This window comes from Uranotaenia lowii, chromosome 3 (genome assembly GCF_029784155.1).
Source record: "Uranotaenia lowii strain MFRU-FL chromosome 3, ASM2978415v1, whole genome shotgun sequence".
Classification (NCBI taxonomy): Eukaryota; Metazoa; Arthropoda; class Insecta; order Diptera; family Culicidae; genus Uranotaenia; species Uranotaenia lowii.
The window spans coordinates 75,048,982-75,063,614 of NC_073693.1; the positions used below are offsets into that span (position 1 = coordinate 75,048,982).

Sequence of the window (14,633 nt, forward strand, 5' to 3'; positions counted from 1 at the left end):
TGATAATTTTTTCTGACATAAGACCAAAAATAAAATACTTATAATTATTTTATAAGAAAATCCAAACCAAGCTTTATTAAACAGAAGTGTTAATGATACATCGCGCTGTTAGGGTAAGTATAAAAAAGGGTGCACAGATTTTTAGAAAATAAAAGTTTTAGAAAAAACTCACACATCCGAGGCTTTGTTCTTTTTCTTACGACCTCCGTTGCCGCCACCTCCTCCTCCTCCTCCGGTAGATGCGCTACTTTCTTTGCCAGTGCTGACGGTTTCAACAGATTTAACGTTTGCTGAGTTACTGGCTTTAGCTGGAGGAGGTTCTGTTATTGGCAGTATCACTGGCTCGGTAACCGACGAAAGTGAATTATTGGTCTGCCGACCAGGCAATTTGGTCGTCGTTGGAGCCATGTTACGGTTATACTGCAATAGACCTTCAATTTCGGCACTAAGAGATTTGTACGATCGTTTAGATTTTTTCTTCGTTATTAACAAATCCTTTTCATTTGCTTCCCGAGCAGATGGAAAGGGTTCCGGTGTAGGAGGTGCAACCGAAACGATATCCGGATCTTCCTCTTTTGATGGCGAAACCGGTGGTTCCGTGCGTTTTCGGCTACTTATGCCACTGCTTGTAGTATCACTACTAGCAACACTAATTGCTCGCGAAAAAGCCTTATTAACACTGACACTTTTCTTCTTCAAGAGCTTATCTAGCCTTACACTATTTGTTTGCACATGTGGTTCGTCACAGTCTTCGTCCGGATCGGGTTCTTCTGGGTCCTGCTTAGAGGAACCTCCCGACGATGACGAGTGCACTAGAATGTCCGCAGTAGTTGTTTGTTCCGAGCCGAGCTCAGACGATGGGGAAGCCGGAGAGTGGTACTTGTTGTTGTTAGTGAACTTAGGATCGATCGTATCTAGAACCGAGTGTTTTGAGTTTGAATGCTTGTTAAAAGTATTTGCAACTAGATTTTCGCTTGTTTTTTGCTGAAAAATAAAATCACTCGTGAAAGGTTCTGGTGAACTCGCATAGGTTGATACTATACTTGTAACCGAGTTCGAGCGTGACCTGAAAGGAAGTAGGAAAATACTCTAAATTAGTTTCATTTATAAACAAAAAACTTTCGAATGAACTACTGATAAAAAGCCTGAACCGAAAACTTAGAATGATACGGGCAATGAAAATAATAATGTACGATTAATTGGCTGATCTACTACAAAATGATAATGAAATGATGATCAAACATCATGCATACATACAGCAACTAACGATAGAAGAAAGAAAGCAACATCTATTCGGTTACGGGGAGGGATCTCTCCGATTAAATAGATATTTCTTCTGATTTTGATGATCGAGAAAAGTTGCATTCATTTTCAGTGGCGCGCTCCACGAGAAATACACGTAGAGAGAGTATTTTTGGAAGATTTTTTTCTGTTTCAAGAGCGTGTTGCTTGTATGTGATTTAGCTTAAGTTTGTTTTTGTTTTGTTCAATGCGGAAGGACGGTGCTGGATGAATGTGTGATTTCTTGAAATGCCTTTCGCGTACTGTGTCTCTCTCTCTATGGCGTATTCTTGTTTTGCTTGCTCGTGATCAGAATAGCTTTAAATCTTTTCTTGTGCTCCTAACCGTCGTTCGGCCCGCTTTGCTCGAGCTTCAGCTAGCCTTGCTCGGGTTGCTTCGACGCTTTCTTTCGCCAAGTGAGCTTCATTCAACGGGGCTGCAGCACGTTTTTCCTTGATTTGTTCCCTCAGCAGAGCTTTTTTAGTTTCTTCGATCTCCTGTTGCCGGTAGTGGTCGGCAAGACGACGTTCCTCGTAAACTTTTATACGCGACGAAGTTCGTCGTTCTAGTAATCTGTGAATAAAACATTTATTCATTTTTCAAATATTCTCTAAAGCTTCGCAATCATAGTACGTACCTGTTACGCCTTTCACGTTCTTTATCACGGAAGATTTTTGGGATATTAGGCAGGAAGTTCTCTACCAGCTGCAGATGCAGAGCACGCTCGTCTTCGTTTCGTGTCTTGTTGAACTTGCTAGCCAAATTGTGCCAGTCTTCTTCCGTGAAGCAAATGACCTGCCAAATAGAGCCTTGCTTGGAGCTTGATTTGTTGCCTTTTCCGGTAGCTGCAACGTCGTAATCTTCCCGGTACAGTCGGGTACCGAAAAAGTACCAATACGCAGAACCTTTACTATCGTATCTGTTTTGGGTGGGATAATATTTTTTTATTAAAAATATAAGGAACATAATTTAGCATTTAGAAAAATACCCTAATGGTTCAACGCGTAAGCTGTCCGCCTCGAGATTGGCTAATTTGAAGAGTACGTCTGCTGAATCTAGACGAAAGTCGCACAAATACTTCAAGATCAGTATCTTGGTACGGAGTGGTAGCTTCTCGAAGTCGGTATCCTCGTTGAATGGATTATCAATATTATGTTCCTGGAAGAAGACGAACGAGCACCTTAGTACCAATTTTGATAAAGTCCTCCAGGCATAAGGAGTTGTTTAAAATTTTCCTATCGAAGCCTAACCTGACATTTCTGGCGAAACAGACGTCTCAGGAACATCTGATAGTTGCTGGGGCTAATGTGCGAAACAATTTGACTAAGCGTGTCGCAGCCCTTGAGTATTGCAACGATGAGATCCGGCAAAAGACGGGCGTTGTAGACTTTCAAATCAACCTCGCTCTCGGTATCGGCATCGGTCAGCAGAGCTTCCTCGAGATCCTGCAGATACATTTTTTCGTTACTAATGATTGAGCTACCACTTTTGATTCAGGTACAGAATGTCGATGGATGTAGTACTGATATACTTGATCTAACAATAATTGTAAATTTCCCGATGACACAAACTGGAAGAAGCATGCATACTGTGACCCCTGGTAAATGGAGGGATCCTGTATGGCTCCAACAGCTAAAACAGCGACATTGCAAGTCACATTTGAACAAACATTTCTATCAACTTCTCTTTAGTCTCAAGACAACCCTTGAACTTCGACCCACAGAAGTTTATACTTGAAAGTAATTTCGCTTTAATGAACGTTCGTATGCCAAATGTACCAACCAGTTTACTATTGGTATTAATCCCTGGTGTTCCCCTCTTCAACGACAACAAAACGATGCAAAACTTGCACCAATCTTCCTTGCACAGTACTACATCCCACCGGCCTTCTTAAGAGTAGGGGGAAACATGAAACTAAATCCACTTACCTCGATGTCGAAATCCGGCAACTGAAAGGAGCCACTAAACAACGAACAGAAGTGTGCAATGCAGGGCACCTCCCACCATGATTGAATATCTATAAAATTCATGAATAACAATACGGTTCAGCTGTGATCAGTTTCCGTTCTTGAAAGTGGTCTCTTTTGCTAGGATATTTGTCTCTCTACAGATTCGTCCGTTTTGCGCTTTTCTGTTTGTGTCGGTGTGTTTTGGTAAGGATTTAGCGATAGAGCTTTGGATGGCGATGGTTTCAGGTGGGCTGTGTTTTGATGGGTGAACGGAAGCAACAACGGAAAAGGAACCAATTCTGCTAGTTTGTTTCTTAGGGCTCCCGGCCAGGCCACCAGTTTAGGGATCCTGGCCGACACGAAAGCACCACGCTGTTGTTCCCAGTTGCCGAGTGGGAATAATCATAACAAAAGTAGAAAAACAGGGACGAAAAAAAGAATCAATCAAAACGAAATCATAAATCTTTAAAAACGATAAGCGTGTTGGGCGGGGGCCTACAGTCAGGAGTCGATGGGAATCGAATAGTGAATTTAAATTCCACGTAGAAGTGCACAGAAGGAAAATTTCAACGGAATAAAAAAATGTTTTGGCTCGTTCGTGGTCACAGAAAAAAGTATTGTCGTTCGGAACTATCAACAACTCGAAAAAAGGTGTCAGAAGAAAACAAACAATTGATAGAGTAACGAAAAAAGCATTAGATTCAACATTGTCGTTTTACTCGATGATTATTTTTTATCTAGAAAATTAGTATGAGAAATGGTGAAAATTATGTTGATCTGGTTACACTTAGGATATATTATCAAACTAATTATTGAAGCAGAAATAGGTGAATAACATTGAAGGATTCGATGTGTTGTGGATGTGTGACATGTTTAGATGTGTAACCTTTACATAAAACACGAACCAATTCCAACAGTCAATGAATATATCTGAAATAATTCTCTTACCGATTAGTCCAATGAAAGTGGAAAACATGCCCTTTGGATCCTAATAGAGGTAGATTTTGGTATTCCGTCGTTTTCCCCTATGCGCCGACTACAGCCAGAGAGAAGTCACAGAATGATTTGTTTCTGTATCTTCTCTGATCTGTTGGTGGAAATCGAGAAAAGAAAACGGTATAAGAAATAAATTTGAAGAAAATTTCTGTTAAAACAGATCTACGAATAGCAATCAATTAGTCCCCTCAATATTAGCAAGTGCAAAGAATGTGAGCACTCTAATTCAATTCTTGGTTTTCCACATGGTCTTTCGGAATTCCAGATTACCACATAATAAATTTATGCGTTAATTATCAATTGACCTTCCCATAAATACCACTGTGCTGATTTTATCGTAAAAATAGTAAATAATTTGCAGGACAATCCCTTTTAAATGGGCGGTCTTCTAATAGGAAACCTCCAAGCTCGCAGATTCTTAATATTTGCCAATTCACAATTTTTGTTTGATACTTACAATTACAATGGGCAAAAAATAATACTAGTTAAACAACAGTTCAAATTGAAATCGAAGTCGTGAAATTAAAACAACAACAACAACTATGAAGTGTGTAAACTTTCAACAAACTAGCTTCCTCAAACTTTTTTTTTATTGAATTCAATTTTCTTTAAGAGCACATTTTTCAGACATTAATTTAAAAGGCCTTTGGGTAGGCAACAAAAATTTGAAATAGTTGAATAGGATTGAATACAGATGAAACTATTTGTCGCTAATCGACAATAATAATGAATATGAAATTTATACCGGAAATGTATACCGTATCAGGGTTGCTAGCGATTTTTCGTTTTAAAATTCCAAAGTTTTTCCCGGTTTTTCCACGGTTTTTTCCCGGTTATGAATGATGATTTTCCCATTCAATATACTCGTTTTTTAATATAAATCATGGTGAATAAAAAATTTATTGTAAAGGGCCTCAAATTTCATGATTTTTTTTAAAACGAATCTAACGAAATTGGTGCCTATTCGATGTTTGACTCAACAATTTCAATAGTTTTATTTTTTTTCAAAAAAATTGAGGTCAATTGATATTGAAACTATATTGTAGCATTTTCCAGCCACTGTGAAATTTTCTAGAATTTTTATAGAGCTCTAGAAAAAAATGTATAGTTTACATAGAAATATGTAAAAAATACATCAAAACATAATATCAAATCAGCTTATCAATTTGAATGGGGATTTGCCTATTTAAACTTAAAAGATTGCAGGAAAATATTTAGTTATTTTCTGGATGCAGTTATATTTTTAAGCAAATCCAAAGACATGTTTTAGAACAAATTGTTTTTTTATACAAAAGAGTAACTTAGTAGTGCCCTAGGGATTTGAACTAGATTCGTGAAAATATAGAAAACTGTGTATAAGACAGCTGAACTTTAATCGTTTGAGTATAAGATATTATTCTGTATCAGAGTAAAGACCTCAGATTTTGACAGGAGCTTCTTTTCGATACAATTTTTACATAAGACATATAAACGAGAAAAAATGTTCAGTCTTTTGGACTCTCACTTATCCAGGTTCAACTGTAGTTTTGTCGATAATAGTTTCATTATTTAATTTATAACATTGGAGTTATGCTTGTGAGCATAAGTACACTTGCGGAGATCTCATATTGCTCCGCAATTTGTTGAATGTAATGAACGAAAATATGCGTTTATGAGATAAATCTATATCAAGACTGTTTTTTTTTTTTTTATTTAATTAGAGAGACTTTTAACTTTTTCAGTTAATTCGTCTCTTATAGATTTTTCATTAGATTGCATCATACAGCTGACTCATTTTCAGAAAGTTCAAAATTTTATCTTCAGCTTCTCTGTCGTTGCTTAAAATTTCTCGGATAGACGTCGATAAATCCAGGTTTTCTCGGTAGATCTGAAACTGCGGACAGCACACGAGAATATGTTCAACAGTCAGGCTCGTTTCACAAATTTCACATGTTGGACGGGTACGGCAACTCGAGTCAAGGTAGTGGAGGTGTGTAAGTTTCGTGTGACCAGTTCTTAAACGTGACAAAATTTGCTGTTCTCTACGATGTGTCCGATCCTCATACACACTTACTGAACCTTTTACTTTCCTACAAAAAAGCTGTCTCTCATTGAACCACAGTGTTTCCCAAGCTAGCCAGATCGTGGATAAAATATGTCGTTTAATGTCCATTTTCGGAATAAACTTGCTCCAGACACGGCCGTTTCTGCCTTTGGCAGCTTCTCTATCTGCTTCCTCATTACCTTTTATTCCTTTATGCCCGGGAATCCAGCAGAAGGTTATTTGGCTTAAGTTTTCGCTCTCAATGGCCTGTATCCAAGGATGGGTACTTGATCCCTTTTCGATGGCTTGTAGCGCACTTGCCGAGTCGGTTAAGATAACAATCGGATTGGCAAGTTCAGTTGCATGTTCAACAGCGATTTTCAAAGCAGCAACCTCGGCGGTGAACACAGATGCTATATTCGGTAGTTTGAAAGAAAAGTTTCCAGTCGGTGTGACAATCCCGAAGCCCACTCCCTCGCTGTTTTTGGAACCGTCTGTGTAAAGCTTTGAGTGAACACTGAACTGTGCAATATGCTCGTTGTACGTAGCTTGTGCTTTCCATGCTGGATCACTAGCTTTCAATTTGTGTTTTATACTCCAATCTATTTTCGGTTTCGGCACAAACCAATCACGATCGCTAACTCGATGACAACGTAAAACTGGTGGGAGGGTATTCCCAGTAACCTCATTTAACAATCGGTTGGCAGAGGCAGCGATATCGACTTGATTAGGAGTATACTGGTTTCTACTTCGATGCTCGAGATAATGAACGGCTCTATTCGCAATGATTTTGGTCAGAATCATCTTGAAGGGTAAAACTCCAGCTTCAGCACATACAGAAAGAATAGGGGTACTCGGTAAGAGCCCTGAAGCAATACGAATCGATTTGTTGTAAAGAGGGCCAAATTGTTGAATTAACGTTTCGTCTACTCTGCAGGTCAGTTCAATACCATATGTTAATTTGCTAGTGACCAAACTGTTGGCAATATTTAGAATAGTTTTCCTGTTATTAACAGAATGATTACTACCCAGTATTTTGATCAATTTGATACTGGACTGAATGTCGTTTCTAATTCGTTGGAAGTATGGTACATAAGATAGGTTTCGATCCAAGGTAACTCCTAAAACTTTAATAGTTTTATGGTAAGGAATTTGTTTACCTTCAACAGTTACAGTTCGCGACCATGGTACATGTCTATGACTACAGATATGCGTCATTGAACATTTTTCAGGTGCCATTTGAAATCCTACGGATGTACACCATCGTGCGATACTCCTTATTGCTGCTTGCAGGGTAATCCTCACACGACCAGGTGTTTTCCCTGCAACAACTAGTACTATATCGTCTGCATATACAAGCGCATTCACATTCTTGGGGATGATCGTAAAAATATTTTGCATTGCGATTAAAAATAGCGTTACTGCTAGGACGGAGCCTTGTGGAACCCCATTTTCTTCGATGAATTCTTCGGAGAGTGTGCTTCCCACAGATACTTGAAAAATTCTTTTACCTAGAAAAGACTTTATGAAGGTTGGGAGATTACCTTGTAGATAAGCATCTCGATTGGGATCATCAGGGGAAACACGTTTCCAGGCTCTCAAAGCTTTCCTACGTTCTTTGATGGCTAGTTTTACATCCACATTCCACCATGGAACTGAACGTGGACCTGGTTTGGCCGAAGTTCTTGGTATGGATTTATTTGCCGCTTCAAGGATGAAGTTGCCAATCTGGCTAGGTGAATACTGAGTGTCTCGATCTACAAGTGCCAATAGTTCGGCTTCATAATCAACCCAGTTAGCTCGGTCTAATTGCCATCGCGGTCGTCTACCTGTTTGAGGAAAGCTTTTATTACCAATAATTTCAATTGGGTGATGGTCACTGCCTCGAGGATCATCGTGTAAAAACCAGTTTATTTTTCCTATCATATCGCTTGAACATATCGATAAGTCGATTGCTGTCGATGTGCTGCCTCTTGAAAAGGTTGTACCACCGTCATTCATTACAAACAAGTCGTGTTGCTCACATACACGGACTATAGCTTTACTTCTGGGATCATCTCGGTCACAGCCCCAATTCCTGTGATGGGCGTTAAAATCTCCCAGAATTAAGAAAGGTGCTTCGAGTTGGTTAACCAGGTCAGAGAAGTCACTTTCAAAGCTCGGATGTGGTTCGTTAGTTACGTAGATGTTAACAACTGTGCAGGGCAATTTATCTTCGATTTTTGTTGCCAGTGCTAAGAAAGGAGTGTCCAAATGAATCTGATGATGGAGCTCGGTTGTAAGGACTCCTAGAGCGATGGACTGATAAATGTTGTTTTTTGCTGAGGTTTTCCAAGTGTATTGGTTCCGTAATGTGTTGACTAAGCTTCCTTCTGCATTTGGCCGGAGATGGGTTTCCTGAATAGCAAGTACAGTTGGGGGATTGAAGTTGGTGAGCAAAACCAAGTCACTTAGATTGTTGAAGAATCCATTCATGTTCCATTGAATGGCTATACGATGTTTCAACGAAGCGTTGTGGTCTGGTGTGGACATGTTAGATCTGGTTTCGAGCCCCCAGTTGTCATCGAGCCTTGCACCGAAAGACAAGGTGGATGATGTTGAGTGACCGACGTCTGGAACTGGTGTAGGATGGACCCGCTGGCTACAGTGGGTGTCCTGAACCTCCACAGGATATGACACGATTTCATCATTATAATCGTTTCGAAATATTTCTACAGCGGGTTCTTCCGATAAGCGATGTTGTTGTATATCTGTGGCTGGGGAATAATCAAGGCCAGTCAGTCTATCGGAGACAATAAATTGAGAGATACTTGCCTGAGAGAATTGGTTTCTCGTTCTTGGTCTGGATTCATCGAACAAAGATTGGGTACCCTCTTCGGTGGTAGTCATCGATATTTGTCGAGTTTCCGGAAGCGATATTGTCGGGTGGTGGGCTTGGTTATCGGATTCGATAGGTGTTCGTGGTACGTTGTTTTTTGCATCAAGATTGATGCAGGATCTACAAGCAGTAGGCGTGACTGCGTTTGAGCTTGTTGTGACTGCATTCGGGAATCTTTCCAAGTTCAATTCTTGGTTGATAATTGATGGATGGTTGCTAATATAAAAATCCGTATCATGGTCCGGGTACAGGCGATTGTTGTTACCAGATTCAAGTTTATCGAAGTTAGCCATTAGAATTCCATAGGGGGAGATGCTGATGATTGTTTAGAGTTCATAGTTTTACCCTTTTTTAAAGATTTTTCAGGTTTTGGAGGACTTATCAGTCGTTTTTGACTTCTGCTACGCATGAGGATTTCAGATTTACTTTTTGGGTAGCCGTCTATTCTCGAGAGTCTTTGCGAGGGATTATTCGGTTCTTTACTGTTATTAGAATTGCAAGAAGAGTCTGGATTGCTACTTCGTCCCATTTGTTTGTTTGAGTTTGAATTTTGTGTGTTAAAAGAGTCAGTTAGTCTGGAATCGACTGGAGTTGATTTTTGAGTTGTTGTTTGATCAACTAAAGATTCCTTAAGAGATTTAAGTTCAGTTCGTACTGCCAGTAGTTCATCACGTAGCATTTGAATAATTTTGTCCTTTTCGTCAGTGTTTTGCGATAGACGTTGTTTAACTAAGCTTGAAAAGGAGGTACCTTGGTTGGCTTCACGGATTAGGGCTCTAGCTTCTCCAAAAGATATGCCTCGATTTACTTTGATTTTGATAATTTTCTCTTCCTCTTTGTATTTGGGACATGTTCTAGCAATGGGAGCGTGATCTCCATTGCAGTTCTTGCAGAATGGTGACCTTTCGCATTGTGTTTTATCGATTTCATGGTTTCCGGAGCATGTTAGACAAACGGGTGTTTTGGCGGGACATTTGTCTTTTCCGTGGCCATAATCAGCGCATTTGAAACACAATAACGGCGACGGGTAAAAAGCACGAACTTTTACACGGAGCAATCCTACATAAATAAAATCTGGTCGCACTGTTCGTTGAAAGGTTAATATTAGGAGAGGGGTGTTGACCCTTGACGAGCCTTCTCCTTTCTTGGTAATTCTTTTAACCTTTGTGACACCTTGAGGTTGAAGCTGTTCGAGAATGAATTGTTCTTTTTCATCAATCGTATCAATATCGAAAATTACTCCTTGAACATAGCTTAATGTGGGATGAGGGATGATTTCTACTGAAGTGCCATCTACCAGAGATTTGATGCTTAGAAGTTGTTCCATAATTCGTTTCGAGTCTGTCCTTAGGATATACTTAGCGCCCCTAGCCTCCTTTGTGGCTTGAACTCTCTTGGCTTCTTCATAACCAATCGTCAGTTGAACCGTTTGGGCTATTAAAAAGGGTTTTGATGGAAGTCTGGGTTCTTTCGTGTCGTCGTCATTCTCTTTCACAGCTTGCATAAGTAATGTTCGCATTTCACCCAAGTCATCTGGCCCAAGCATCCACCTAGGTACTCTGGATCCCCCATCGGGGGGATCTGAGATGTCAGCCATCAGCTGATCCGACTCCTCTCTCTCTACACTTTAAGTGATGTTGTATGCAAGTTTCCAATCAAGTAGTATAACAACTGGTATAAAAGCTGACTGATAGCCCTCGTGGGGCTGACTTGAAAATCAACGATTAGAAATCCAGATAACTATCCGGAAAGATCACGAAACGATACTTCTCCACCGAATACGGAAGAACTGGAATTCCGGGCAACAAACTATCCACTTCACACGCTTTAAATTATCCGTTTCACCGAGAAAAAACTCTTTAAAAAGCAACGCAGTCTTGGGTTCGACCGAACTTTAACAAACCGTGTTGCCGGATGATCAAGACTGTTAAAAACTATACAAAAATTAAGAAATAATTTTGAAAATATTTTTGAAATTCCGTGAAAAAATCTCAAGCATCACAATTTTCCCGGTGAGGTGCCGAAATTCCCGGTTTTTTCTCGGTTTCCCGGTGGCGAGATGAAATTCCAAAGTTTTTCCCGGTATTCCCGGTTTTCCCGGTTCGCTAGCAACCCTGTATACCCGACTTGGAAAAAGTTATCTTACTTTTCGTAAAATCATACAAATTTTTGCAATCATGCCTTGTTAGCAAAATTTGGTATTATTTTGCCCTTATTCAGGTGGAACTGTACTCGATGATGCCTTTTTGTGGCGCCCAATGCATCCTAAATTTGGCATCATTGTACTCTCAAAAGCGTTTTTAAACTGTTTTGGCTTAACGAATTCCTATTGAGGTTTTAGTGAAACCTACAGTTGGTATAATTGTGGTATCGGTATATGTAAATTTAAACCCAAATTTTGGCATGGTACCACCTTTATTCGGGCAAAATTATACCAACTTTTACTTTCAGTGCATGATAGTAAAATTTAGTATTATTTTGCCATAAAAGTCTGCTTGCGTTATTTTTAAAGCCTGTTATTAGACATTAACCCACTAGACTGAGTCGATTTGAGTTCATTTTTGAATTTCCCAAACCCTGAGGTCTTAAAAGCTTCGTCGTGCTGCTTTTAGGTTTGTATGGGAAAATTGAATATTTTGTACTGAAAAATCAACATCGTTTTTGTTTCTTCTGTGGAACCGAGCCAGCTAATGATTTTTGTGCCAATTTATAAAATTCTTTTAGGAAATTTTCCGCTTAACAACTTTGTTGAAGACCGTAACTTCGTATCTTATTAGGCAAAAAAGTTATTAGCAGTTTAATAGGGGTATGTCTTTTCGCATTGATAAACATCAAATTCAATTGACATCACTGCTGGATCCTCGCGAAGTATTGCATGAAAAGTAGTTATGCAACACCTCGTAAGGCGCCCTGCAGTGATGTCAATTGAATTTGATGTTTATCAATGCGAAAAGACATACCCCTATTAAACTGCTAATAACTTTTTTGCCTAATAAGATACGAAGTTATGGACTTCGACAAAGTTGTTAAGCGGAAAATTTCCTAAAAGAATTTTATAAATTGGCACAAAAACCATTAGCTGGTTCGGTTCCACAGAAGAATCAAAAACGATGTTGATTTTTCAGTACAAAATATTCAATTTTCCCATACAAATTTAAAAGTTCAAATTTACTCATGTAAACGTTACTTAAAAATTCTGCAAAAAATCATGGATGAGTTTTCGACCACGACGAAGCTTTTTAGACCCCAGGGTTTGAGGAATTCAAAAATGACCCCAAATCGACTCAGTCTATTAACCCACATCCGCATTATATTGTCATTTTGACACTATTGCAAGTTTGAATGCTTGTATCTTTTTTCAGAAGCTTCAAAAAACAAAAATTTCTTCGGGGACCCCCTAAATGAATTAAAAGTTCTTTAATATTGCAACTTTACTTTTTTTATGGACGAACCCTGGAAGCCTGCACTGAACCCAAATTCACTCTTAAAATAAACACGATTTTTCACTTAAAAACAAGGATCCAGTGATTTTCTTAAATTCAAGTGCGACGTATACATTTCACTTGGCAGTCACTTAAATTTCAAGTGAATTCATCCACATTCACTTCAGTCGTCACTTGAATTTGAAGTGAGAAAAAATATTCACTTCCCCATCACCTGAATTTCAAGTGAATGTCGGATTGTAATTGTGTTTATTTTCAGAGTTCAAAATGGCAAATTTTAAAGAGCAGCGTTTAAAGCTTATGCTGGATTTGGATTTTCCCAATTCTTTACTAGGCGATTTTGGCGGTAGTTTGTGTTAAACGTGATTTAAGAAAAAGTTATTTAAAGGTGTTATCATGTTTCAGTTTGTGGGTTGAACCGGACAGATTTCTGGTTTGCAGCAGGGAAGATTTAGAAGTCGCACTATCCGCAGTAACCGATCTGCCTTGGGATAACGATGGAATTTTCCAATCAATGAATGTACACCCAAAATAATTTTCACTTGAAAAATAAGTGACATCTGTAGTAAATTCTCGCCATACGTAATTTCATTTGAATGTTAAGTGATCGGTCAAGTGAATTCACTTAAGTGACCGGTGAAGTGAATTACACTTTGACGTACGAGTCAAATTTATCTGAATTTCTAAGTAAGTTTCTAGTTAATTATCTCTCGCGTTTTTAAATAAAAGAACATTTATAGAACACCACTTTGATTTCAAATACTTACATTACGCTTTCGCCATAAATTTATTGAATGTTAATGTGTGTGTGTGAATGTGGATGAATTCACTTGAAATTTAAGTGACCGCCTAGTGAAATGTATATGTCGCACTTGAATGGAAGAAAATCACTGGATCCTTGTTTTTAAGTGAAAAATCATGTGTATTTTAAGAGTGAATTTGGGTTCAGTGTATGACGAAAGCGTAATGTAAGTATTTGAAATCGAAGTGGTGTTCTATAAATGTTCTTTTATTTAAAAACGCAAGATATAATCAACTAGAAACTTTCTTAGAAAATCAGATAAATTTCTCTCGAACGTCATAGTGTTATTCACTTGACCGGTCACTTAAGTGAATTCACTTGACCCATCACTTAAAATTCAAATGAAATTACGTCTGGCGAGAATTTACTACAGATGTCACTTATTTTTCAAGTGAAAATTATTTTGGGTGTGGACAAAAAAAAAACTCTCTTTCCCGACTTAGAGTGTCAATTTGACACTCCAAAAGTAAAATCTATCTTAGTTGTTTGAATTAAAATTAATTTCATATAAAATTGATATAAATAGAAACCTTGTAATGTCATAAAAATATGTTTAGAACATTATATATTACCTACAGCCTAGTTTACTCGTTATTCAGCGATACGCACCATTATTTTGTCTCTCGGCTTTGCTCTCTGCGCAAATCACCACCCATCGTATCTACTCAGAGAGCAAGCAAACACGTCTTGCTGGACGCGCTGCTTGTTGTTCTCAGGCTGATGTCATGCTGAAACAACTAGCAACGCAACGTTCCAATACACGGAAAATAATAAAAAGGTAAAATTTACCGAGTTAGCAAAGGTGAACGCTCGTGAAAGCCAAAAAGGTAACTTCTACCTCTTCGAGGTGAAACTCACCTCACAGTGAGGTAAAATTTACCTGAATCGAGGTTGGAAAAAAGGTACAATTCACCGAGAAAAAAGGTGAATCCAAAAAAGGTAAATCTTACCTCGTAGCGAGGTGAATTTCACCTGAATTGAGCTCGATAAAAAAATATAATTCACCTAGAAAAAAAGGTAAATCCAAATAAGGTAAAACTTACCTCGTAGCGAGGTGTAATTGACCTGGATTGAGCTAAACAAAACGGTACAATTCTTCTAAAATAAAAGTAACTATTCGCCGAACCCGTTCATTGAGGTTAAGCTGTTTTGTCATTCTAGGAAAAAGTTTTGCTTTGTGCCTAATATGTAAAAATCGGAATAGAATGGTAAGTGTTCTTAAATATCATTTAGTTGTGCTGGTGCTCGTCATAATACTATT

The 14,633-nt window shown here is 38.5% G+C and overlaps 1 protein-coding gene across 4 annotated transcripts in view; it reads right to left on the reverse strand.

Annotated features, from left to right (window-relative positions):
• Positions 1-14,633, reverse strand: part of LOC129758070 (PHD finger protein rhinoceros-like) — a 44,976-nt gene that overhangs the window by 11,417 nt on the left and 18,926 nt on the right. For 2 of the 4 annotated variants that reach the window (XM_055755501.1, XM_055755499.1), the window contains exons 2-8: positions 4,179-4,317; positions 3,210-3,298; positions 2,532-2,726; positions 2,270-2,439; positions 1,919-2,200; positions 1,627-1,854; positions 173-1,066 (exon numbers count right to left, since the gene is read on the reverse strand). In XM_055755501.1, coding sequence (XP_055611476.1) covers positions 173-1,066; positions 1,627-1,854; positions 1,919-2,200; positions 2,270-2,439; positions 2,532-2,726; positions 3,210-3,298; positions 4,179-4,206 — 1,886 coding nt within the window. In that variant the 5' untranslated portion in view covers positions 4,207-4,317. Of the gene's footprint in view, positions 1-172; positions 1,067-1,626; positions 1,855-1,918; positions 2,201-2,269; positions 2,440-2,531; positions 2,727-3,209; positions 3,603-4,178; positions 4,319-14,633 lie in introns of those variants that run through there. The other 2 variants (XM_055755500.1, XM_055755502.1) reach the window with 2 other exon arrangements.